The sequence below is a fragment of the Bos indicus x Bos taurus genome, chromosome 16 (genome assembly GCF_003369695.1).
Source record: "Bos indicus x Bos taurus breed Angus x Brahman F1 hybrid chromosome 16, Bos_hybrid_MaternalHap_v2.0, whole genome shotgun sequence".
In the NCBI taxonomy this organism is placed as follows: domain Eukaryota; kingdom Metazoa; phylum Chordata; class Mammalia; order Artiodactyla; family Bovidae; genus Bos; species Bos indicus x Bos taurus.
In genome coordinates this window covers 51172877-51198903 of record NC_040091.1, presented here as the reverse complement: position 1 = coordinate 51198903, position 26027 = coordinate 51172877, and the positions used below count along the sequence as shown (strand labels likewise).

Sequence of the window (26027 nt, the reverse complement as noted above, 5' to 3'; positions counted from 1 at the left end):
GAAAAGCCTCTGATGCTGGGAGGGATTGGGGGCAGGAGGAGAAGGGGACGACAGAGGATGAGATGGCTGGATGGCATCACCGACTCGATGGACATGAGTTTGGGTGAACTCCGGGAGTTTGTGATGGACAGGGAGGCCTGGCGTGCTGTGATTCATGGGGTCGCAAAGAGTCGGACACGACTGAGCGACTGAACTGAACTGAACTCAACTGGGGCTAAGGAAGGGGAGGCTACCGGTGGCCTCTGGCGGGCGGGGGAGGGGTCTCCAGGTCCCGGGGGTCCGACCGGAGGGTCCTCCCCCGGGCGGGAAGGGCCTCCAGGGTCTCTGAGGAGAGGCCAGGGCGCCTGGGTCTGGAGGCCAAGGGGGTCTCCCAGTCCCCGGTTTCCCCGGCGCGACGCGGCGCCGGCGTCCCAGCCCGACCATCGGCCTAGGCGCCGCCCCGCCTGACATCAGTTCCTGCCGCCGCCGCCGCGCACAGCCTCCTTCCCCGCCGGCCGCGCTCCGGAGCCGCCGGGCCGCGGCGGAGCGAGGGGCCGGGCGAGGCGAGGGCCGGGCGGCGGGCGCCGGGCCCCGCGGCCGGCACGACGGAGCCCCCGCACGGCCGGCGGCAGCGGTTGGCGACGGCCCCGGGGCCCCGGCGCGGGAAGCGGCGGCGGCGGGGCGGCGGCGGCAGCGGCGCCATGGAGCCGCGGGAGGTGAAGGACCGGATTCTGGAGAACATCTCGCTGTCGGTGAAGAAGGTGAGTGTGGCCTGCCCGCCCCGGCCCGGGCCCCAAGGCCAACCCGGCCCGCCCGGCTCGGGCCCTCGACCCCACCCAGCGCCCCCTTCTTTCCTCGGGTCCCTCGCCCGGGGTCCTTCCTGTCACCGGGGCTCAGGACACCGCCCTTCCCCTCCGCGACCCCGGGGACGAGAAGCCGCCGGGAGCCCCGGGACGATGGAGAAGAAGCCCGGGCGGCTCACGTGAGCGCCCCTGCCTCTGAGCTATTTTTACAGAACAAAGTTGAGGTCAGCGTCCTGGGAGCTTCCACATAGCCAGGCCCAGGGGCCCTGCGTCACTTAGAGGGGCTGCCACTCGCCAGGACCCCCTCCTCTGAGCGTAGTGGCAAAAAAGCTCTGGGAGGGCCCCACCTGCCGCGCATCTCTGGGCAGCATCGCTGCATCCTCCATCCGCCCTGTGCCTGCATCTCGGGGAGTCCGCAGTCAGGGTGACGGCCCGTGACAAGCAGCTTCCAGCCTTCCCAGTTCGGGGTGACATTGCCTCTGGTCCTGGGAAGTTTCTTGAATAATCTTGCCCAAGGATGGCAGTTTAGAAGAGGCTCACTTCGGAGCTTTGATTGAGAACTAAAGTACTTTGCATTTTGGACAGAGACCTATAGAACTTGGTGACACCGGTGTATGGTGCTCCCTGCAGGAGAGATCAATGTCCCAATTCCAAGTGGAGAAAAAAATATGACCTATTAAAGGCATATATTAATAACTATCTGTTTGAAGAAGTCAGCTCATCTGAGAAAGGGTCCCCATGCCAAAAGGTAGGATTCATGTTCACTTAAAACCAAACCAGAATTGACCATCATTTGAGGAATATTGTTGGAGTGTTTTCCTAATTTGACTTCCTAGTTCACCCTATAGTCTCAGAAACTGGGGTAGGTTGTGGGGGGGATGATGTGAGGGGTAAAAGAAGGCTCATCAGATTGATTACTTCCAAAATGAAGAGAATTCATTAAATGAACCATTATGTTTAAATAATCATGTTCCCCTCTATCCCCACTTAAATTCCTCAAAAGCAACATAGACCAGCAATTTTACCGTTCATAAAGATCGATGTGGCTTAAAAAGAAAAGGAGATTCAAAATGTGCTCTTACTATAATGTTCCTCTAAAAGTAAAACTAAAAGCAGCATTGTAGACATCTGACAAAAGTTTTAGTTTTCCTAACTTTGCTTATGCAGTAGGGCATTGTTTTTTGCTTACTCAAGGAGCGTAGGATGAGCAAATACTTTGTCTAAAAGCAATCCATCTTTGGCAATGAAGACAAAAGAAAACAATTGACCTTTCTAATCTAATCTGGGCTGATTGTGGCTTCAGGTAGGCACCTTTCTAGTCTAATCTGGGCTGATTGTAGCTTCAGGTAGGCCACACATTTTGATTTTCAATCTCTAATTTACGAATAAATGGGGAAAGTCCGGGTAGAAGGAGGTTGGACATGTGCATCAGCATGAATCTTTTGAGAGCAGGGATCTACTCTGTAAATCAGCCTGCCACTTACGAAAGAGTTGGGTGTGTTGGCCAAGATTCTTATCATTGTATGTGCTTGGACAAGCATGACAAGAAGGTATGTCACACACTAGAAACTGGAAACTTGTCCCCAGGTACATCACAACAGGAGGCTTGGCGAGTGTCATGTTTAAGAACATGGATTCTGGAGTCTGGCGGCCTGGGTTCAATCCCGCCCTGCCGATGAATAACCGTGTAACCTTAGGTAGGTTCCTTACCCTCTCTGTGCCTTGGTTTCTCATCTATAAAGCAGGGATAGAATCAGGGCTCTTGGGAGTATTTGTTGAGAGTCTGTGTGTAGAGTGTTTAGCCTGGTGCTTAACCCAGTCTTCAAAAGTTGTCTTAGTCTGTTTGGGCTGCTAAAGCAAACCACCGAAGACTGGGGGGCTTATAAAACAACATAAATTTATTTGTCATGATTCTGGAGGCTGGAAGCCTGAAAATACTGAGTCCCAGCATGATGAGGTTCTGGATTTCCCTGGTGGCTCAGACGGTAAAAAATCTGCCTGCAGTGCAGGAGACCTGGGTTCGATCCCTGAGGTTGGGAAGATCCCCTGGAGAAGGGAATGGCTACCCACTCCAGTATTCTTGCCTGGAGAATCCCATGGACAGAGGAGCCTGGCAGGAGGAGCCTTACAGTCCATGGGGGTGGCAAAGAGTCTTACATAACTGAGTGATTGATCAACAACAAAAAAATGGTGAGGGCTGTCTTTATGGCTGAAGACTGCTGACTTCTCCCTGTGCCCTCACATGATTTGGGGGGAGGGAGCTCTCCTTGGTCTCTTATAAGAGCTCTAATCCCATTCTTGAGGGCTCCACCTTCAGGACCTAATCACCTCCCAAAGGCCCCACCTCCTAACACCATCACATTGGTGGTTAGAATTTCAACATCTGAATTTGGGGAGGGGCGTACATTTGGGCAGGAGGAGAAGGGGGCGCAACAGAGGACAAGATAATTGAATAGCATCACTGACTCAATGGACATGAGTTTGAGCAAACTCCGGGAGATAGTGAAGGATGGGGAAGCCTGGTGTGCTGCAATCCCTAGCGTCACAGAGAGTCAGACACTACTAAAAAGCAAATACATTCAGTGTGTAGCATAAGTGGTCGCTTCTTCTGTTTGTTTGTGGTCAGGCAGTTCTTCACTTTTACAGGGTCTGAAGATGGCTGAAGGCCTAAGCACCTAAATATTGCTATGTATCATTTAGACTTGTTACCCATTTCCTTTGTATGTCGTGTTTCAGAAAACTATTTTGATTCTCACACATGAAGGGCATTTGGTTTTCTGAGTCAGAGTATCTGCTTCTAATAGGAATCAGTTCAGCTACAGTGGTAGGCTTTGAGGGCTCACAGTCTTGGGGTCAGATTTGACCTTGAACATCAGTCTCACCTTCATTTTTATATGTCACCATGAGAGTTGCTTTGCTTTTTCTTCCATGCTACCTCTGGTAAGATGGTCTGACCCGTCCTTTTTAAGGATGTTTCATGAATAAAATGAGGTTTGGGTTTCTGCAAAAAAAAAAAAAAAAAAAAACCACATGTGTAAGCTATATTTACACAGGATATTTGAGAACTTTTTATTGAAATAGAATATACCTATACTTCTAAACATACAGTTGAATGGGTTCTCACAAAGTGAGCACATCCATGTATCCAGCACCTACGGCAAGAAACAACCATAGCCATCACCCCAGAAATGATGCCCCCAAGCGCAACCACTCTCCCTAAGCAGCATTGTTGTTCAGTCACTCAGTCGTTTCCAACTCTTTGAAATGCCATGGACTGCAGTACACCAAGCTTCCCTATCCTTCACTATCTTCCAGAGTTTTCTCAAACTCATGGCCGTTGAGTTGGTGATGCCATCTAACCATCTCATCCTCTGTTGCCCCCTTCTCCTCCTGCCCCCAATCTTTCCCAGTATCAGAGTCTTTTCCAGCGAGTCAGCTCTTCGTATGAGGTGGCCAAGTTATTGGAGCTTCAGCATCAGTCTTTCCAATGAATATTCAGGGTTGATTTCCTTTAGGATTGACTGGTTTGATCTCCTTGCTGTCCAAGGGACTCTCAAGAGCCTTGTTGAGTTCAACTGTTCTCACATCTAGATTTTGTGATGCTGAACATGCCCTGTAACACGAGAGATGCAGTAGCTGATATGAAGGCAGGATTTGTGGGGGTAGGAGAGAACTGGAGAATTTAATAGTTGGCACAGGTAAATGACAATGATAACAATGAAAGGCACGTTCCTTATGAAACGTCTCAGGTGCAGATGATAAAGCTTGTGGTTGCCAATTTGTTAACAGCTAAAGAGAGACGTCCAAGTCAAAGGCAGTGTTAGCATTTTGAACTGGCGTGTGGTCTATTAAGTAGCATCTTCTCCAGGGGAGGGGAGGCTGTGGTTTTCATGAGAGTTTTGTTTTGTTTCTGAGGAGCATGTCTGTTGCATATGCTTGCAGTCTGAGCAAAGGTTCTGTGCTGTCGAAGGCAGTTTTTACCCTCCAACAGTTAATATATTGGTTGGAGGAAGAATTTTAACCAGGTGAAGAATTAATCACCAGGAGAAGAAGCTTCAGAGAAGGCGAGCTTGTACAGAGTCTTGACAAATCAGTAGAATTCAGAGACAGAGAAGAAGTGAGCATTTAAGATAGAAAATAGTGGGCATTTAACGTCCCCAAGGATGAGATGGTTGGATGTCATCATCAACTCAATAAGCAAACTCCAGGAGATAGTGAAGGACAGGGAAGCCTGGTGTGCTGCCCTTCATGGGGTTGCAAAGAGTTGGACACAACTGAGCGACTGAACAAAAACGACAAAGTATCCCAAGGCAGCAGGGACGTCCCGGTGGTCTTCTGAGGACAATGAGGAGACATACCAGTCTCAAGAGTGCTGAGAGTTCCCTTCACTATGGCTGGAAAGTGCTTTCCGTGGAAGCTGTCCAGCATGGTGGCTCCAAGCGCAAGTTTCAGAGCACACAGACCTCGCTTGGGGTTTGAATTAGATTTGTCACTGACTCTGTTGACCCTGGCAAATTACTGGACCTCATTTAGCCTCAGCAATCAGAACCTACTCACAGTTCTAATGAGAATTAAATTGCAGGAGACGATACACTCAGACCAAAATATCTTAGAGCACAGTATCTTGCACATAACAAGGCCTGACTAAGATATTAGCTACCGCTAGCACTGGCAAGTGTCTGTGTGAACCCTGCCGTTTTTTCTCTGGGGTAGTTTTCTAAGTCTTACACTACACTTCTGTTTCTTCACACTCACGGTTTGTCAGACTTTTTCCTCTAAGGCCAGATGGTGAATATTTTCAGCCCATGTGGTCTTTGTCGAAACTCTTCAGTTCAACTCAAAAGCAGCCACAGACAATCCATACATGTATGGGTGTGGCTGTGTTCCCCTAAGCCTTTTTTGCATATACAGGTTGCAGGCTGGAATTGGCGCAGAGCTACTATCTGTGCACAGAAATATCCTCCCTAGGGTAGGCTGGGGATCATGTTCAGAGAAATTGGTGTGATGGCTGGTTCCATATAGTTAATGAAATCTGCATTGTCTCTGGATTTTTGCACCATGCCAGGTTTGTGGAACCAATGCAGTCACTCCCGTAAATACTACCGGATGTCCATGTAATCCTGACTTTCAAAAACTTTTGCTGATCGCCTTCTGTCCTAAGTGCCCTCAGCCCTAAAAGGGTAGAAGCGAGCACAGCAGACAAGATCTGTGGAGTGGATATTCCAGTAGGAGGGGAGAGTGATACATTAGCAGACAAAGCAATTCAAGGGCTTTCCCGGTGGCTCAGCTGGTAAAGAATCTGCCTGCCAATGCAGGAGATGGAAGCAATGTAGTTTTGATCCCTGGGTCGGGAAGATGCCCTGGAGAAGGAAATGGCAACCCACTCCAGTATTTTTGCCTGGGGAAATCTCATGGACAGAGGTGCCTGGCAGGCTACAGTCTGTGGGGCTGCAAAGAGTCGGACCCAACATAGTGTGCATACACACAAACCAATACAAAGACCTTCTGGTTGTGATGTGGCTTGAAGGCCAGGCAGGATAAGGTGGTGAGCAGGAGGGATCTGCTGGAGGGAATGGGAGGGTTGGGGGGCAGTCAGGGAAGACTTGCCTCAAGAGGTAACATGACTTACGGGAGGGACACTGACTGGGATGGTTGAGTGAGACCTTAGCTTAGGAAAACGAGTAGTTGTGTTTTAAAAAACACACAAATACCTCAGAAGTGTATAAAATAAAAAGTAAGTGGCCCCAGTTCTCTACCTCCTCAGCTTCAATTTGGATCGCCTTAAACAGGGTGAATAAATGAATTTTAATGAAGTAACCCCTCTTTGAGAGAATGTTCCCGGGCTGGGACACCCTTCTCCTGCAGAGGACGGGCCAAGTCCCCACCGCCCTCACTCTGGGTGGATTGCCCCTCTGGGGTGGGCTCTGAATGGCCTTCTATTTCTGGCCAGACACACACCCTGTGCAGAGCAGGGGTCTCCCAGTTGGGGTCTGCAGATACTGGTCTTAGAGCTACAGCTGTTCAACCTCGCCTGGCCATGCAGCTGGCTCCGGTGGTGAGGCCTGTGTCATTCCTGTTTTCCACTCCTCCAGAGAGGTTAGATCTGCTTATACATTAAAAATGAGCTTGAGCATGTCATTCCCAGAGTGGGCCTGGTAGTTAGATCTATGTGGGGATTACACTGACCATTCGGTTTCAATCAATAGTTTTGTTCTCTTGGCTTCATGGAAAAACCCTTAAGAGTTTGAAAATCTTAAGCATTCTGAAAACCCCTAATGACCTGAGTCACCCTGGCAAAGAGCTTAATAAAATAATAAATATCCACACACACATTTTATAAACAGAAATGCTAAGGGCTCCCCGTCCCCTGTCCGAGTCCTGAGGTCACTGGTAGCTGTCTCTCTGTTCCTGTCCTCTCTCACAGCACAGAGGCTCCCTGAAGAGGGTGGGAGGGGCCCAAGGGCCCGCAAGCAGGAACCACTTAAGTGTACCCCTGACCCCCCGAGTGACCCCACCCAGGCCCAGCATGAGACGCCAGTGAGAAGTGGTCACTGCTCTTTCTTAGCCCTGCCTGTTCACTTCACCATGGCTCTCCTTTTATAAGACGTTAGGGCTCTGTTTGAAGCCTGGTAACATTGTGGTCCTTGCCGCCCCGTCACAGGCCACCCCAGGCCCTCTCTTTCTCCGTGCCTTGGCTCTAGCATTGGGCTTGTCCAAATTGAACGGCCCTGTGTGATGACTGGAGGCCACCCAGAAACAGGTCTCCATCTGGCAGCAGCAGCCCCCTTTAGTCAGGGCAGCCCCCAGCCATCTGTAGTCACAGTGGACACTCCGAGTGTCGGATGGAGCAGTGGCCATTTCTGTGGGTCCCCCTCAAACTCATCTAGCTAGAGCCCATTGTGGAAAGAAATTCCCAGCAAAACTGGAAGCCTGCTGCTGGCTGACGGAAATGTCAGGCCTAAAAACTAAGATTGAGTTAGGGTAGAATGGGCAAGACGTTTCAATGTGGAAAGAAAGGATCTGATATTCGGGGTGTGAGCATTGTGGGAAGAGAAAGTTGGCATTTGTAGGTGCCCGGGGGCTCTTGGGTGAGTCATTCTCACCGTTCAGGTCTTCACTGCTCATCTCTGGCATCACGATTTGCCACCATGGCAAGGAGAGTGTGGTGCCCCTGAGGCTGGGGGTGCCCTTATGTCCTAGGGGAGCAAACAGGGCTTTTCCTCCATAGATAAAAAGCTCTTCTGGGCGACCTCAATGCTGATGGAGCTGGGACCCCACAGTGCAAGGTTGGAGTGGGCGACCTTGGGCCCAGAGCTCTCTTCCCTGGGGTCTGACCTAAGGTGACCATCCCTTTCCAGCCCTGTCCTCCTCCTCACCGTGGCTTGTTTGTGGTGTGAATGTCCTAGAACTTCAGTTTGAAGCAGGAGAATAAGGACAGTTTCTGGGAGCGTCCATTTGGCTGGAGCTGAGAGGTCAGGTCATTGTTACAACCACCCAGGGTCATTGTTACCAGCAGGTCATTGTTACCAGCAGGTCACTGTTACAGGTCATACCACAGGTCACTGTTACAACCACCCAGGGTCCCGAGAGCTTCTCTGCCTTTTCAGCAAAGCAGCTGGCCCTGCACCACAGACATTCTTCCATCTTAGGTATTTGTAGTTTATCTTTTTTTCCTTTTGCTTCTAAGTATTCACAAACATTATAGAAATGTAGAAGGAAGAAAGTATTCCTTTCCTAAAGACTACCCTCCTCCTTGGGTGTCTGTACTTGAGAGCTGGAAGTAGAAGATTCTAAAAAATCCAATAATATGTAAGAACAAGGGAAGAACTAATGTAGACTTGGAATCTGCATGTAATTTTTGAAAGTAGTCAACCTCTGTTCACACTTCTACCCTTTGGTGTGTGTGTGTGTATCTTTTAATATAAAAATTGATTATATATTTATACTTATACTCTAATAAATCACTGTAAGTTCTTTGTTTTGGGGGGGTTGCAGACTGCTGACCTGAAGGGGAGTGAGCAGAGCAGAGGAATTGTTACACTTAATGCATTCAGTCCCCTGGATGTCCTTTAATAACCATTATGGGTTTGTAATCCATGGAGTTCTCAACACACTTCCTAACCCTATAGTTACACTTTAAGCCCCTAAAGTCTCTGACTGTTGGATTTGCCTGGTGGTCCAGTGGTTAAACATCCACCTGCCGGTGTGGGGGACATGAGTTTGATCCCTGGTCTGGGAAGATTCCACATGCTGCAGGGCAACTAAGCCCATGAGCCACAACTGCTGAGCCCAAGTGCTGCACCTGCTGAAGCCCCAGCACCCTAGAGCAGGAGACTCTGCAACAGTGAGAAGCCCGTGTACCACAAGTGCAGAATAGCCCCTGCTGGCCACAACTAGAGAAAGCCTACACGCAGCAGTGAAGACCCAGCGCAGCCATAAATAAATAACTAAATTATTCTTTAAATGATAATAAAGTCTCTGACTGTATCACACAGACCTTGGGAGGAGGCAGGAGTGTCCTCCCAACTTAAGTCGTGGTTTAGATGGTGACTTGATGGCCATTTTCCTCAGCAACAATCTGGCTGTCTGGGTGGGGGAAGTACTGCTGAGGTCACGTTGCAGGTACAGCAGGGGAAACGGGAAGTGAAAGATGAACCCAGAGCCAGCGAAGGCTCCCAGGCTTTGAAAAACTCCTTCCTCCTCCCACCGGTGCCACACACAACCCTGAATGTGAGCACTCAGAAAACAGCAGGGTCTCCCCCAGCTTCTGCCTCCAGCGCAGCAGCACATGGATGGTGGAGAGTCCTGCATGCCCTGTGTCCTTTCAGGCCCCTGCTTGGCTTCCAGGTCTCTGGTGTTTGCCCAGGGACCTCTTGTGAGGGCCTCTTGCATCTTCCTCTCCACTCTAAAGAGGGGCCTTGGGCCCTCCATCGGGGTCAACCCTGTGCTGAGTTCAGAGGCAGAACACGCAGGGTACCCAGGGACACTGGGACACTCCCTTGCCAGCACGGAGGAGCATTTAACTGCTTCTGGAAACATATTCTGTCAAATTACCCAAGAGATCTGTGCCCAACTAGGCCAGTTCCCAACTGCTGTCATTGTTCCAACACTCCAGTTCAGTTCAGTCACTCTGCCGTGTCCTACTCTCTGCAACCCCACGGACTGCAGCTCACCAGGCTTCCCTGTCCATTGCCAACTCCTGGAGCTTCCTCAAACTCATGTCCATCGAGTCAGAGATGCCATCCAACCATCTCATCCTCTGTCATCCCCTTCTCCTCCTGCCTTCAATCTTTCCCAGCATCAGAGTCTTTTCCAATGAGTCAAGTCTTTGCATCAGGTGGCCAAAGTATTGGAGCTTCAGCTTAAGCATTAGTCCTTCCAATGCATATTTAGGATGGATTTCCTTAAGGATGGACTGGTTTGATCTCCTTGCTGTCCAAGGGACTCTCAAGAGTCTTCTCCAACACCACAGTTCAAAAGCATTAATTCTTTGGCGCTCAGTTTTAACATCCTGAAAGTGAAAGTCGCTCAGTCAAGTCCGACTCTTTGCCACCCTGTGGACTATACAGTCCATGGAATTCTCCAGGCCAGAATACTAGAGTGGGTAGCCATTCCCTTCTCCAGGGGATCTTCCCAACCCAGGGATTGAACCCACGTCTCCTGCATTGCAGGTGGATTCTTTACCATCTGAGCTACCAGGGAAGCCCTTAACACCCCAGAGAAAGTACAAAAAATGAAATCCATGGATAATTCAAATACCTGTTTTTTTATTTTTTTGGCCATGCTGTGTGGCTTGTGGGATCCTAGTTCCCCAACCAGAGATCAAACGCAGGCCCCCTGCAGTGGGGGCAGAGTCCCAACTACTGGATCACCAGGGAATTCCCAAGTACCTGCTTTTTTTTTTTTAATAATTTTATTCATTATTTCTTTTTGGCTGTACTGGGTCTTCACTGCTGCACAGGCTTTTCCCTCATTGCAGTGCGTGGGCTTCTCTCGTGGAGCGCAGGCTCCGGCGAGCGGGCTATAGTAGCTATGTCGCACGGGCTTTGTTGTTCTGCAGCATGTGGGATCTTCCCAGATCAGGGGTCAAACGTGTGTGGCAGGCAGATTCTTTACCACTGGACCACCAAGGAAGCTCCCCAGCTACCTGCTTTTCTCAGCTTTTTCCCTGCATGTCTTTGAATAGAGCTGCCAGTAAAGCAGAGAGCCTGCCAACTCTGGCAGAGGGGCTAATAAGCAGTGATTTGGGAGGTGGGAAAGAAAGCTGTATAATTAGGTATATTTAGTGGTAAATGAATGGTTAAGAAGCATTGATTTCACCCAACTTGCTTCAGGAACAATGCAGGCCCATGGTAAACAAACAGCATACCCTTTATGTAGCCCTACAAGTAGGGGGTGCCAGTCAGTCCTATGATGCCACCAGCCTGGGCACAAGCCTTTCCCGGGAAGGGCCGTTGGCTACAGGACTGGGTTTTTCATGCCCACTGAGAAACCAGGCCAGTCATTTCTGAATCGCAGGCTTTCTGATTGGTTCTTCTGCGGGGATGATGTCTGGGTTAACAGTCTATTATAATTGATTGTCATTTGGAAATGAGCTGTTTTCAGGCTAAGGTAGGGTGGGATCTCAGGTGAGGGATTAAATGAGGACAGTGAGTTAGAATCATTGTGGTTGCCCGGGATTGGTGGGGCAGTGGGCACCAGTGGGCCTTGGCCTCTGTTGACATTATTCTCATGTTGTCTAGGAAGGAAGCAGCTGGGACATTCCCGACATTGTCCCCCAGCTCCCAGCTCCCATTCCACAGAGCCCTGGGAGTGGCCCAGCGCCTCCTGCTCTGCCCTCCTCAGTAAGACACTGGGATGAGCACTTTCCAGATGGTGGCAGCAGGTGTCCCTGACCTTTGCTTTATCCCTGAGGGAATGGGAGCAGAAGGGGCTCCAGTAATAGCTCCCTCTGTGGTGTCCAAGCACACCCGACCAGCACGCTGCAGTGAAGCAGGAGGACCGCTAGGCAAAGCCAGGAGGTCAGGGCCTGTCCTTACCTCTCGACCCCAGCCTCCCTGCCCGGGAGAAGAGGGTTCTGGCTAAGTGGTCATTTCTCTGATTTTCAGCTCATTCAGTAAAGTTCCATCACTGAGACCCTCTTCCTCACTCACTGTAACTACCCCCATACCCCCCTGAATGAGAGGCTCCAGGAGAGGAAGATGCCATGAGGCCCCCTGCCTCCAAGAGGTCCCTGGGCAAACACCAGAGACCTGGAAGTCAGCCAGCAGCCTGAAAGAACACACAGCAGGCACAATTCTGCTCCATCCTGGTACCGCTGCCATGGGAGCGGGAGCTGGTACCACTGCCGTGGGGCCACCGCGTCCCGCTGCTGTGGGAGTGGGAGCTGGTACCCTGCCGTGGGGCCACCACATCCTGCTGCCGTCGGGCCACCGCGTCCCGCTGCGATGGGAGCGGGAGCTGGTACCGCTGCCGTGGGGCCACCGCGTCCCTCTGCCGTGGGAGCGGGAGCTGGTACCGCTGCCGTGGGGCCACCGCGTCCCTTTGCCGTGGGAGCGGGAGCTGGTACCGCTGCCGTGGGGCCACCGCGTCCCTCTGCCGTGGGAGCGGGAGCTGGTACCGCTGCCGTGGGGCCACCGCGTCCCTTTGCCGTGGGAGCGGGAGCTGGTACCACTGCCGTGGGGCCACCGCGTCCCTCTGCGATAGGACAGCCACGTGTTTTCTAGGTCTCTTCCGCCCTTAGATTCCAAACTTCTTCATCCTGGCCCGCACCCAGGCTTGCCTTTAATTCCAGTGGAGCGTCTTTCCAGAAATGCTGTTGGCAGTAGCCTCTCATTCCTTGGATCATGTAAAGCAGGCATTATTGTTCTTAAGAAGCTTTGCTGAGACTTAGAAGACTCTAGCCTGCCTGCCTTATTTATTTATTTCTATTTATTTTTGAGAAGGTGGTGATAAGCCCTGGCCGTCTCTTCAGATCCATGAGAGGCAGTATCTGAAGCCAGAGCAAACTGCTGGTGCAGAATCAGGGTGGGCAGCCACCGCAACACTTCTCCTGCCATCTCTGCCAAGGACGAGCCCTCCTTGGGTCCCTCTCCCTGGGCATGTCCAGGCATCAAGATATGGGGCCATTCTGACCCCAAAGGTAATAGATGGTATCATACGTCCTGATGTCTGCCTGTCCTTGGAGTGTCTGCCTCGGAAAGAAGAGCAAGTGTTCCTAAGGACCACAGGCATGGTTTGACCCAGCAGGAGACCCTCGGTGGCTAGAATCCCAAAGGCAAGTCAGGCAGAAGCCTCTCACTCCCCACAGGCCTCGTCCATCGCCCTCAGTGCACCCACAACCCTTGAGAGGCAGCCCCAGAGATGAAGTGTCCCAGGAGGCCCTGTAGCTCATGGTGGCTCTGAGCCTGGGTTGAGCTTGTGTGACCAGGACCACCATCGGCTTAATAGGTAAAAGGTGCTCTGAGGTCAGGTGGCCCACCCTCCCTTCAGTTGGGTTCTCTTCTGCTTTTGGATTTCTACTTCCTAGACCTGGACTGAGGACGCTGCTCTAAACACTCTCGTCTAAATACATCTGGTCTCCATGGAGCCACTAGGGTGGCTACTGTTACCTGGCGACCTCCTCCCTGGCAGCAGGAGGGACTCCTGTGTTTGAGGTCTGTGTGTGCTGAGCGAGGATGGAGCCCCAAAGTGGTTGGGCGGTTCACGTGAGCATGTCGTCAGCCCTGGGTCTCTCCAGCCTCGCAGACTCTCCTGGCTTTATTGGGGCAGGGGTTTTATCCTGCTCTGAAATATAGGAATGGGATGCCCCCATGCCGCCCTACCCCCTCCACCCTGTACAGCCTGTGAGTAGCCAGCCGAGCAAAATTCCAGATTCCCTGTCTGTTTGCTGGGCTGCATCACAGCCTCTTTGGTCTTGACTGACCAGGGAGAAAGATGGGAGGACACTTGTAACCGGCTCATTTTCTTCTGGCTGTTTTTAACCTGTCAGAGCTGCCCTTAAGTTAGCTATCAGGGACCAATTCTGGAAGGATTTCTTGATACCAACCATAAAACTAAAAATCATTTCATGGCTACGCATCTATGAGAGAGGCAAGGCCGAGAGGGCCTGGCTGTTTCAGCTCGGAGCAGAGAGTGGGACTGACCCTAATTAAAATGCTCTGAGTCAGGCATTTCTTGGCTTGCAGGAGTGCACCACCCCCACGTCCCCTTGGCCACATCTCGTGATTGCCCGTCGTCGTCCCAGAGTGCTCTGCAGGGAGCGCCGGCCTCCCAGCCATGAGGGTCTGGGGTGGGCTAAGCCTGACTCTTCACGGCCTGGGTGCCTGAGCACACCAGGAGGACCCAGAGCAGCCTAGCCAGTCTGGGTGTGGTCTGGGAGCAGGAGTTGGAGATGAGGCCTAAGTTCAAGGACTCTCAAGAAACCATGGCTTTAAAAACAAAAGTTACTTTTAAATCTTACTGTTTCTCTCTTCATTCTCAGGGGACCTTGCTTATTTTTATAAATTTTCTTCTCATGAGAATTTTTTCCTCCCCCCACTATCAAGCTCACCAGCCCACCTGGGCTCCCATCTGTGGCCACCCCTCCCCTGGGCTGTGGATCCCACCCCATCTTTCCTGTTCAAGGACTTGGCTCCTTTACTCCACCCCCATTTTCTGGCCATCCTGTTGGCAAAGCTGGTCAACAAAGTTTTCTGTATTGCTGTCTCCTCTTTTTGCTTCCTTCTTCTTCCTCTTCTTTTCTCTCTTCAGTTTTTCCTCCATGTCATCATACATCCTGTTTTCAAGGTCCAATTGCCCCATCGATGTCAATTTACAAATACCTCATTTGCTTGAAGCAGGATCCAAAAAAGCTCTGACTCTCCCTGGTGGACCCCTCCCAGGCTTTTGTCTCTACCTCTTCACCCCTGTTGCTTTTCATCAAGGTTCGCGCCTCTCCCTTTATGTGGGAACATGACCTGATGGACTGATCACTCCCTCCCTTTGCAAACTGTCTTCACTTGGCTTCTGGAGTACACACTGTCCAGACTTCCCCCCTGCCTCGCTGGCTGTGCCTTCGCAGTCTAAAGCAGTGATCCTCCACCCTGGCTGGGTGTTAGGATTGTCTGCTGCTGCTAAGTCACTTCAGTCGTGTCCGACTCTGTGTGACCCCATAGACAGCAGCCCACCAGGCTCCGCCGTCCCTGGGATTCTCCAGGCAAGAACACTGGAGTGGGTCGCCATTTCCTTCTCCAGTGCATGAAAGTGAAAAGTGAAAGTGAAGTCGCTCAGTCGTGTCCGACTCTTAGGGACCCCATGGACTGAAGCCCACCAGGCTCCTCCGCCCATGGGATTTTCCAGGCAAAAGTAGTGGAGTGGGGTGCCATTGCCTTCTCTGTAGGATTGTCTGGGGAGTATTAAAAAGAATTGCTGGCTCCTGGGCCCCGCCCTCAGAGTTTCTGCTCTGGTTGATCTGGGTGGGGGGCGCCTTTGCCTTGTTCTTTTCCTCCAGTTCCCCACGTAAACCTGTTGTGCAGACTGGGGGAGGGCCCGTGGTCCGACATTGGAGCACCCTGGCTCCATGCTCAGATGCTCCTCTTTCTTCATTCCCAAGATGATCTCATCCAATTCCACAGCTTTAAATACCATCCAAAGACTGACAGCAAGCAATGACCTCTTTCTGAACTCCAGACTCACTTATACAACTGTCTCCTTGACATCTCGCTTAGATACCTGATAGGTATCTTTTTAATTAATTAATTTTCATTTTTGGTTGTGCTGGGCCTTCATTGCTGCATGTGAATTTCTCCAGTTGGGGCGAGCGAGGACTACTCTCTAGTTACAATGTGCAGGCTTCCTGCTGCGGTGGCTTCGGTTATTGCAGAGCACAGGCTCTGGGGTGTGCAGGCTTCAGTAGCTGCGGCTTGCAGGCTCTAGAATACAGGCTCAGTAGTTGTGAGTAGTTGCACAGACTCAGTTACTCCTCAGCATGTGGGATCTTGCTGGAGCAGGGGTCAAACCTGTGTTCCCTGCATTGCAAGGGAGATTCTTAATACTGGAACACCAGAGAATACCACCACCCCCCCAGCCCCCGCCCAACACATGGATATTTGGAACTTATTGTGGCCAATGTAGAGCTCTACCTGATCTGGAAATGGCACTGCCATTGAGTCACTCAGACCAAAAACCTTAGCATCCTTGGCATCGTTTTTTCTCCCCTACCCTACATCTAATCTATCAGTAAGTCCCCAGGGCACCACCTGCAGAATAGATGTTAAATCCAACCCTTTATCACGTCCACCACTACAGCCAGCTCCCAGCTTATCCACCCACACTGGGATAGCCTCTCAGCCAGTCTGTCTGCCTCCACCGTGGCCGTCCAGTTTATATAGACACCATATAGATGCTAGAGCAGCTTTGTATATTGAATTATAACATTTCCCTGTTTTCAATAATTTCCCATCAAACTAGGAATGAAATGCAGATTCTTTTACAATGGCCCGTATGGCTGCACGTGCTGTGGCCCTTGGCTGTTCTCTAATCTCATTATCACTCACATCGTTGCCATACCAGTTTCTTTAGTGTTGCCCCTGCCTCAGGACCTTTGCACCTGTTGTTCTTCTAACGAGAGTACTCTTCCCCCAGTTACCACTGTTGTCATGTCCTCAGTGAGACCCCATATTTATAGCAGACTCCTAACCCCTGCTTTGTTTCTTATGGCATTATTAATCCTTGGCATTACATTATATATTTGCATATGATTTACATTATACAAGGGCAAGGACTTCTGTGGAAGAATAGCATTTGATGGAAATTACCCGGAGGTCCAGTGGTTAAGACTCCAAACTCTCACCACTGAGGGCCCAGGTTCAACCCCTGGTCAGGGAACTAAGATCCCACAAGCCACATGACACAGCCAAAAGAAGAATAGCATCGGTATATACATGGCAGGTGCTCAGTAAACCTTTGTTGAAACATTTGAATCTTCAAGGCTCAAGCCTCCCCTTCTGGCCACTGCTAAACTGAGCATTGGGCAAGAGGCACTCCTGACCCAGCCTGTGACAGGTGTGCATTCCTTGTCACCTCTGCTTGAGGCTCTAGACCAGAGGTCGGGACACTTTTTCTGTAAAGGGCCAAATAGTAAATATTTTAGGTTCTGTGGGCCATACAGCCTCTGTCGCATCCACTTAGTTGGGCCCTCATAGCGCCAAAGCAGCTGTAGATAATGCAAAACCAATGGGTGTGGCCATTTTAATAAAACTTTATTTGCAAAAATAGGCAGACTCGCTGGCCATAGCTTGTTGACCCCTGCTCTAGACTCCTACTGATTCTGAAATTTTTGGCCTTTTCCCCAAATTTTCATGGGCATAAAAGAAGTACTCGACAATCTGATGGGCGGGATGAATTTTTTCCCAGAAGTGGGGAAGGCTCCTCCTGGAGCAGCTCTGGCTTGTTTAACCGACCATCCACTTCCTCACTACTGGGAAGATGCCCATGTGGAGCAAAAGGACGTGGAGCAAAAGGACGGGAGAGTATGTGGGCTTTCTCCTTAAAGGAGCCACAGCAGCCTTTTCCTCCTCCATCCATCTTCCAAAAAGCAGAGCTTCAGAAGATACGGCACTCGTGTGCACCATGGGCTTTTTACTGCTTGTGACTTAAAGAAGAGGGGACTGCATTTTGCTTTCTCGGGTTCTCCTACAACGTACTAGAACAGCATATAATGTTTTATATGCACCATTCGCTTGGGGATCTTGAAGCTAGGCTGGATGAAAAGACTTGGATTTAAAATCTGCCTCTGCCACTGACTAGCTCTGTGACCTACTTTATAGGGTTGCTGTGACGGTAAAGTTAAGTAGTGTTTGTAAAGTATGTCATCATAGCTGCTCACATTTATTAAGTGCTTTCAAGGCATTGTGCACTTTGATAAATACAATTAAGGTATTATCTGAACCTTCACACAACCTATGTTTTTGTAGATCAGGAAACTGAGTTTAGGGACTTCCCTGGCAATCCAGTGGTTAAGACCCTTTGCTCCCAGTGCAGGGGGCATGGATTCCATCCCTGGTCAGGAAATTAAGATTCCATATGCCACACGACACAGCTGAGAGAAAAGGAAACAGTTTAGAGAGGTTAAGTCCCTTGCCCAAGGTCGCACAATGAATGTGCAGCAGAGCCCACATTTAAATCCAGGTTGTCTGCCACCTTCATGGTACACATAACAAGCCTTCCATAAACGGTGGCTCTAGGGACTTCCCTGGTGCTCCAGTGGTTGAGAATCCACCTTGCAACGTGGGGGGCGTGGGTTTGATCCCTGTTTGGGGAACTAAGATCCCACATGCCACAGAGCAACTAAGCCTGTGCACTGCAACTATTGATCCCGCATGCCACAACTAGAGTCTGTGTGCCACACAGATGCAAAGACCCCGTGTGCCACAACTGAGACCCGATGCAGCAAATAAGTAATTTTTTTTTTTTTAATGATGGCTCTAGTTACAGCCAGTGGTAGCTGCTCCAACAGGTTTTGTGTCTAACTAAGGAGTAATTTTAAATACGATTCGGCAGTCGTGCATCCGGGCAGCGCTGTGTTCATTAGCCCCATTTCACTCATTCTCTTGCTCAGGGGCCCTCAACTGAGGCTTCAATATTTGCTCTCCTCCCACTTTCAGAGCCTGTGACCTTCCTGGTACCATGAGTAGCTCCTGGCAGCTGCCGCTCTGTGGCCAGGGCAGGGGTGGGGGGAGGAGACCTTGGTTGTTCACCTTGATGTCGCACTTTCTGAACAGCTTCCAAAGTATGAGCTCAAGCTGTTGATGAGTTCCTAAAATTCTTTCGTCACTGACTCAGAGACATCCCCAGCCTCCTTCCTGTTCCCTCTCAAGAACTGTGCTGGGTTGTCGCATTGATTGAAGATCTCCTTGTCCCCTGAGATGATGGAAATGCTTTGTCAACCTGCTGTAAAAGAGTGGTGAAAGGCTAGGCTTGGAGCCACCTGCTAGTGAGCTACGAATACTAGTTCTTGAGAGCAGAGAGCGTTACTGAGTCTTCTTTAACCCTGAACTGATGTTTGGCTAAGTGCTGTGCCATCGGTGTAACTAAGAATATAGACTATTCCTTCCATTTATTTATTTGGAGTATAATTAACTTACTATATTTGTTTCAGGTGTGCAACATGGTGATTCAGTACTTTTATTCACTATAAAATGATCACCACATTGTCACCATACAAAACTATTATAATATTGACTCTGTCCCCTTCCCGTGAATTATTTTATAACCGAGAGTTTGTAACTCTTGATCCCTGTCACCTGTTTTGCCCACCCATTGCCCCCGCCCCCCGCCCCAGGAATCACCGGTTTGTTCTCTGTAGCCATAAGTCTCTGTTTCCTTATGTTTGTTCATTTTGTTTTGTGGCTGAGTAATATTCCATTGCATATATACCACTTCTTTATCCGTCCATCTGTTGATGGACACTGAGGCTGCTTCTGTCCTGGCGACTGTAAACAATGCTGCATGAACTATCACTGTGGTTTCATTATTCTTAATAATCTTGGCTAATGCTTACTGAGCATTTTTTGCTTATCAAGGTCCATGCTAAGCCTTTTCATGCTTTATATCATTTGGTCCCCTAAACCAATAGACCTTTCTGCAATAAGGAATGTTCTACATCTGCACTGTCCAATACAGTAGTCACTAGCCACGTGTGGTTACTGAGCATTTGAAATGGGGCTAGTGCAACTAAAGAACTGCATTTTTACTTTTGTTTGATTTTAAATTTAATTAAACTCAAAGAGTCACATGTAGTTCATGGCTACTGTATTGGACAGCTTAGCTCTAAACAATGTTCTTAACCTCTTTTACAGATGAGAAAAAGTGAGGGTTAGAGGGTTAAGTAATTTGCCAGAGATACTTAACTTTATAGTAGCAGAGCCAGTCTTTGGACCCGTGTTTCCTCTCCAGAGCCCTGGCTCATCACCACCACACTATACACTCTTTCTATTATACCTTTTGCAGAAGTTCTTCCCTGGTTGCAGACTTTTCCCTAACTCTTCCTACCATGTATACGTATGCAACACCCCCTTGAAATGTACAAGACCTATCCAAAGAAAGTTGGAAAACTTAACCAAAGGATATAAAAGAAGACCTGTGTAAATGAAAAAAAAAAAAATTTCCAGGGACTTCCCTGGTGGTCCAGTGGCTAAGACACCACACTTCCAATGCAGGGGACCCTGTTTGATCCCTGGTCAGGGAACTAGACCTCGCATGCCATTACCAAAAGAGTTCCCATGCTACAGCTAAGGATCCTGATACAACTAAGTTGATCCATGATACAACTAAGACCTGGCACAGCCAAATCAGTTAAAATAAATTTTTTTAAAAAATCTCATGTTCCTAGTGGGAAGACTTGGTATTGCAAAAATACCATTTTTTCCCCCAAATAATCTCTGGACTGAGTATAATTTGCTTCCAAATCCAGAAAGTAATTATAGGGAAATGTTATTCTAAAAAAATATGCCAGGAGAGTCAAAACACTTTTGAAAAAGGATGGTTGCGGATGGAGTGGCCTCATTCTGTCCATAGCAAGATGTCTAGAAAAATGTTTTATTAAATCACAAATCGGTAAGGGACTACCAGTAAATGTGGAAAATGGGCTATCCATCCAGAAATTAATAAAGCTGAATCCTTACCTCATCCCATACATAAAAATCTAAACATTAAAAAAGAAACTAAGAAAGTCCTAAAACTATAGAAGAATAAAGGTACTTTTTATAATATTAGACCAGGGAAAATGGGAAATTATAAAGGAAAAAATGGACAGATTTTACTATACAAAACATAAGAATTTCTCAATAGGTAAAAAAGCACCATAAGCAAGGTTTAAAGGTCAGTTGAAAAAGAAAGGAAAAAAGAAATGTCAACTCACACTGGGCAAAAAATGAACAAATACAAAAGCACCCCACATAGCAACACACAGGATTAAAACCTTAACTAACAGAGAGTATCAACAGAGCAATAAGAAAAAAGACAAGCAACCAGAAGGTTGGGCAGAGGTGTGAACAGGCAATTCACAGAAAAAGAAATACAAATAGCAAATAAGGGTGTTCCACTGCATTAGTGATCAGAGAAATACAATTTAAAACAATTAGATACTGTTTTTCACCCACTGGATGGGTGGAAATTAGACTAATTATCCCCAGTTTTGGCCTGCATGATGGGAGTGTAAATAAGTCCAACATTTTAAAAGGGCGCATAGCAAGATCCAGCCAAATTGTAGTTATGCATGTTCTTCAGCTCTGTGGTTCCACTCTGTATACTGTTCTGTTCTACCATACAGAAATAGCCACCCAGGCATCCCCAGATGTGCACTGCAGTATTCTGTGTAATATCAAAGAAGTGAAGACAATAGCTGTATCTAACAATGGTTAAAGCATGGTGCAGCATATTTTAGAATACACTTGTGGCTGTTAAAAAAGAATGGAGTGGATTTCTCTGTAATGATATGGAAGTATACGTTTGATATATTAAGAGAAAGCAAGTTTCAGAGCAATGAGTACAGCATGATCCCATTTCACTCTTTTATTTTAAGTCTTTGTATGCAGGAAAAGAGTTGGAAGGGCATGCATACAAGCTGTTAACAGTGGGAGCAGGGAGAGGAGGTCTTCATATATATGTGTGTGTATGTGTGTGTGTATATATATATATATATATGCATGCATATATACAGGGCTTCCCTTGTGGTTCAGCTGGTAAACAATCTGCCTGCAATGTGGGAGACCTGGGTTTGATTCCTGGATTGGGAAGATCTCCTGGAGAAGGGAAAGGCTACCCACTCCAGTATTCTGGCCTGGGGAATTCCATGGACTATACAGTCCATGGGGTCGCAAAGAGTAGGACACAACTGAGTGACTTTCACAACAATGCATACACACACACACACACACACACACTTCCATGTGGCTTACAATTTTATGATGAGCAAATAATGCTTTTAGAATATATCTTGTTTTAAGGTATCTTGACCTGAAAAAAGAGTCTGAGTTCCAGCCATGGCTCCCTCACTTAGCTGAAAATCAAAGTGAAGGACTTACCCTTCTTTGACTTTAGTCACTTTCTCTGTTTAAAGATAAATAAGTAAAATTTTAAACTTTTCCATATTTTTCAAGTGTTACGATGGGTATGGCTCCTTTATATTTAAACAAATGAATAAGCCTGTGTTTTCCTTCCTTAATACAGTAGTTGCACTAGATCTCTAAAGATTCTTCCAGTTCTTACATCTAAGAATCTCTGATCTCACATTTTCTTGGATTTTGAAATTAAAAAAAAAGTTGGAGAGGGGGCACTTCCCTGGTGGTCCAGTGCTTAGGACTCCACACTTCCAATGCAGGGAGCCCGGGGTTTGATCCCTGGTCAGGGCACTAAGTTCCCACATGCCATATGGCATGGCCAAAAAATAAAAACGTAAAACAAAAAAAGCTGGACCTGATGTCATGGTTCTTGGTGGGAACCCATGCAAGCGTACCTTCAGCCACTGCAGTTTCTGGAAGCCCTTTGCTGTTTCTTTTAGGTCTAGGAACCTCTGCTCCTGGGGCTTGCCTCTTGGGAGGAGGGGCGGACCCTGCAGGACGGAGGCCCGTCCAGGGCCAGCAGGGCCGCTGGGTTTACTCTGGGCCATGGAGAAGAGAAGCTATTTTTGTTGTGGGGGCTGAATGGTTGGCCTCTGGCCAAGAGCGCGTGCTTGCTGGTGTGGTTGATGTGTCTTGCCTACTGAGGCCGTTTCTGCCACTGCTTCCAGAAAACACTTGAGAGCACGTTTGTCCAATGCCAGGAGCTTAAACCTGAGATGAGTGTACACAGATGAGTGTTCTTCTTTGTGTGTCCTTCCCCACTCTGGCCTTTAGAAGGGCAGCAGTAGACCAGAGGGAAGTGGGAAAGACTTTCCTCCCAGAGCTTTGCTCCTTGACAGAGGCCCCCCTCCTCACGGCGGCTTTTTCAGAGAACTCAGTTCTGATCTGGGCTTTCTTGTCCTTATTGGAGCTGAGCAAGCGGCCCTTGCCTCCGTCAGTCTGCTGAGGTTACTCCATGCTGCAGCTCATCTCACCTACTGGCCAAATCTATTTTTAATATGAGTTTTATTGCTGTTCAGTCACTAAGTCATGTCCAACTCCATGGTCAGCAGCAAGCCAGGCTTCCCTGTCATCACTGTCTCCCCAAGTTTGCTCAAACTCACATCCATTGAGTCAGTGATGCCATCCAATCATCTCCTCCTCTGTCATCCCCTTCTCCTCCTGCCTTCAATCTTTCCCAGCATCAGGGTCTTTTCCAATGAGCCAGCTCTTTGCATTAGGTGGCCAAAGGGTTGGAGCTTCAGCTTCAGCATCAGTCCTTCCAATGAATATTCAGGGTTGATTTCGTTTAAGACTGACTAGTTGGATCTCCTTGCTGTCCAAGGGACTCTCTTTTCCAGCACCACAGTTCTAAAGCATCAGTTCTTTGACACTCAGCCTCCTTTATGGTCCAACTCTCACATCCGTACATGACTACTAGAAAAACCATAGCTTTGATTATACAGACCTTTGATGACAAAGTGATGTCTCTGCTTTTTAATACTCTGTCTAGGTTTGTCATAGCTTTTCTTCCAACAAGCAAGCATCTTTTAATTTCATGGCTGCATCACCATCCACAGTTTTGGAGCCCAAGAAAATAAAGTCTGTCACTGCTTCCATTTTTTTCCGCATCTATTTGCCATGAAGTGATGGGACCAGATGTCAAGATCTTAGTTTTCTGAATGTTGTCTTAAGCCAGCTTTTTCAATCTCCTCTTTCACCTTCATCAAGAGGCTCTTTAGTTCCTCTTCGGTTTCTGCCATTGGGGTGGTATCATCTGCATATCTGAGGTTATTGATATTTCTCCCAGCAGTATTGTTTCTAGCTTATGATTCATCCAGCCTGGCATTTCACATGATGTACTCTGCATGTATAATATTAGGTTATTTCTTTTTTTTTTTTTTTTTTTTAGATTTATTTATTTAGTTTTGGTTGCACTGGGTCTTTGTTGCTGTGCGCAGACTTTCTCTAGTTGCCGTAAGCGGGGGCTGCTCTTCACTGTGGTATGTGAGCTTCTCACTGAGGTGGCTTCTCTTGTTGTGGAGCATGGGCTTTAGTTGCTCTGTTGCATGTGGGATCTTCCTGGACGAAGAATTGAACCCACATCCCCTGCATTGGCAGGTGAATTCTTAACCGCTAGACCAGGAAGGCGCCCCACTCCAGTACTCTTGCCTGGAAAATCCCATGGACGGAGGAGCCTGGTAGGCTGCAGTCCATGGGGTCGCTAAGAATCGGACACTACTGAGCAACTTCACTTTCACTTTTCACTTTCCTGCATTGGAGAAGGAAATGGCAACCCACTCCAGTGTTCTTGCCTGGAGAATCCCAGGGATGGGGGAGCCTGGTGGGCTGCCATCTACGGGGTCACACAGAGTCGGACACGACTGAAGTGACAACATAGCATAGCATAGACCAGGAAAGCCCCCAAATCTTTTTTTAGTCCAGCCTGGGAATGGTGTAATTCTTGGTGTAGGGCTCAACCTGGGCCTGGCGGGTACCTGGATCCATATCCAGCCAGCTTCCTCAGGTAAACCCAGTATCCCATGTCAGCCTCTGACAAGAAGGCCATCGGAGCAGGTGCCCACGTCCCTCAGCCCTTGGTTTGTGCAGAGGGGCAGCTTCAGGCAGGCCACCGTGTGGCCAACTCCAGGGCGGAGCGAGGGAATTTACTGGGCAGTGTGTGTTCATTTGTATACATAATATTGTAGGTACCCTGGTGGCTCAGATGGTAAAGTGTCTGCCTGCAATACGGGAGACCCAGGTTTGATCCCTGGGTCAGGAAGATCCCCTGGAGAAGGAAATGGCAACCCACTCTAGCACTCTTGCGTGGAAAACTCCACGATGGAGGAACCTGGTGGGCTACAGTCCATGGGGTTGCAAAGAGTCAGACACGACAGAGCAACTTCACTTTACTTCAGAGCTCCTAGAGTTATATAGCTTGGTGGCGCAGGCTGGAAGCGTGGTGTCACCTGAGACCCACATGTAGACCATGACTTCCTCGCCAGCATCGAGCTGTCATTGTGACAAGCACACAGGAGTGCCTCTTGGGGACTGGGCTCTAAGTTAGCGCCCTTGCCATGCCCACTGACACCTGTGGTACAGGAGAAGCAGCTGGTGCAGGCAGTTCGAGGTTGATTCTATTGGTCATCGTGGATACATCCTTTGACTGATGTTCTTAGCTACTTTCTTTTTTCTTTTTAATTTCATTTCTTTCTTTATTTGCCTGCATTGGGTCTTTGTTGTGGCATGCGGGATCTTCTCTGCGGTGAACAGGTACATGGGATCTTAGTTTGCCAAATTGGGATTGAACCCACATCCCCTGCATTGGAAGGCAGGGGATTCTTAACCTCTGAACCACCAGGGAAGTCCCTTTAGTTACCTTCCTGATTACAGACCTCCTGTGGCCCTCCTCTTCGTCCATTTCTAATCTGGGGGGATTTTGTTTTTCCTTTCAGTTGCAGAGCTACTTTGCTGCCTGTGAAGATGAGACCCCTGCCATCCGCAACCACGACAAAGTCCTGCAGCGTCTATGTGAGCACTTGGACCACGCTCTGCTCTACGGGTAAGGGGACAGCAGTTTCTGGAGAGGACTATGCGGCTGGACAGGGCAGGACCAAGGCCATGGTAACCTCCAGAGGAAAGTCCCTAGCCTTGTCTGCCCTTTATTTCTTCTTTCCTGGCAGAAAGACATTGGTCTCACTCAAGGGGGCTGCAGACTGTCTGAGGTTGTCCCAGCAGTCCGTCTCTGAGCAGGCATGAATGATGGGGGAAGGGATTAGCCACAGATGAAATGATGGCGTGAAGGCCTGGTGGTGGAGGAGGAGGAGGAGACCTGTGGGTGCCCTGGGAATCCCAGCTTTCAGCCTTGCACTTCCCGCTGACACAGAGGCTGGTGGGCCCGCTGACCACAGCGTCCAAGGGTGGCCCCATCCAGGTCACAGCAGCTCCTGTCCTACTTTCTCAGGCTGCAGGACCTCTCATCTGGTTACTGGGTGCTCGTGGTTCATTTCACCAGGAGAGAGGCCGTCAAGCACATCGAGGTGCTACAGCACGTGGCCACCAACCTGGGGCGCAGTGAGTAGAGCCAGGCTGACTCGGGGAGCTTCGCCCTCCCTGCAGGTAGCTTTGGGACTCAGGTCAACCTGGGAGGCCAATGCCTCATGGT

At 49.0% G+C, this 26027-nt stretch overlaps 1 protein-coding gene across 4 annotated transcripts in view; it reads left to right on the top strand.

The window, feature by feature from the left end:
- The first annotated feature begins 602 nt into the window (after positions 1-602).
- PLEKHM2 (pleckstrin homology and RUN domain containing M2) overlaps positions 603-26027 on the top strand; it is a 40085-nt gene continuing 14660 nt past the window's right edge. For 2 of the 4 annotated variants that reach the window (XM_027565315.1, XM_027565313.1), the window contains exons 1-2: positions 657-740; positions 25318-25424. In XM_027565315.1, coding sequence (XP_027421116.1) covers positions 25346-25424 — 79 coding nt within the window. In that variant the 5' untranslated portion in view covers positions 657-740; positions 25318-25345. Of the gene's footprint in view, positions 741-2369; positions 2480-25317; positions 25425-25826; positions 25937-26027 lie in introns of all 4 variants that reach the window. The other 2 variants (XM_027565312.1, XM_027565314.1) reach the window with 2 other exon arrangements.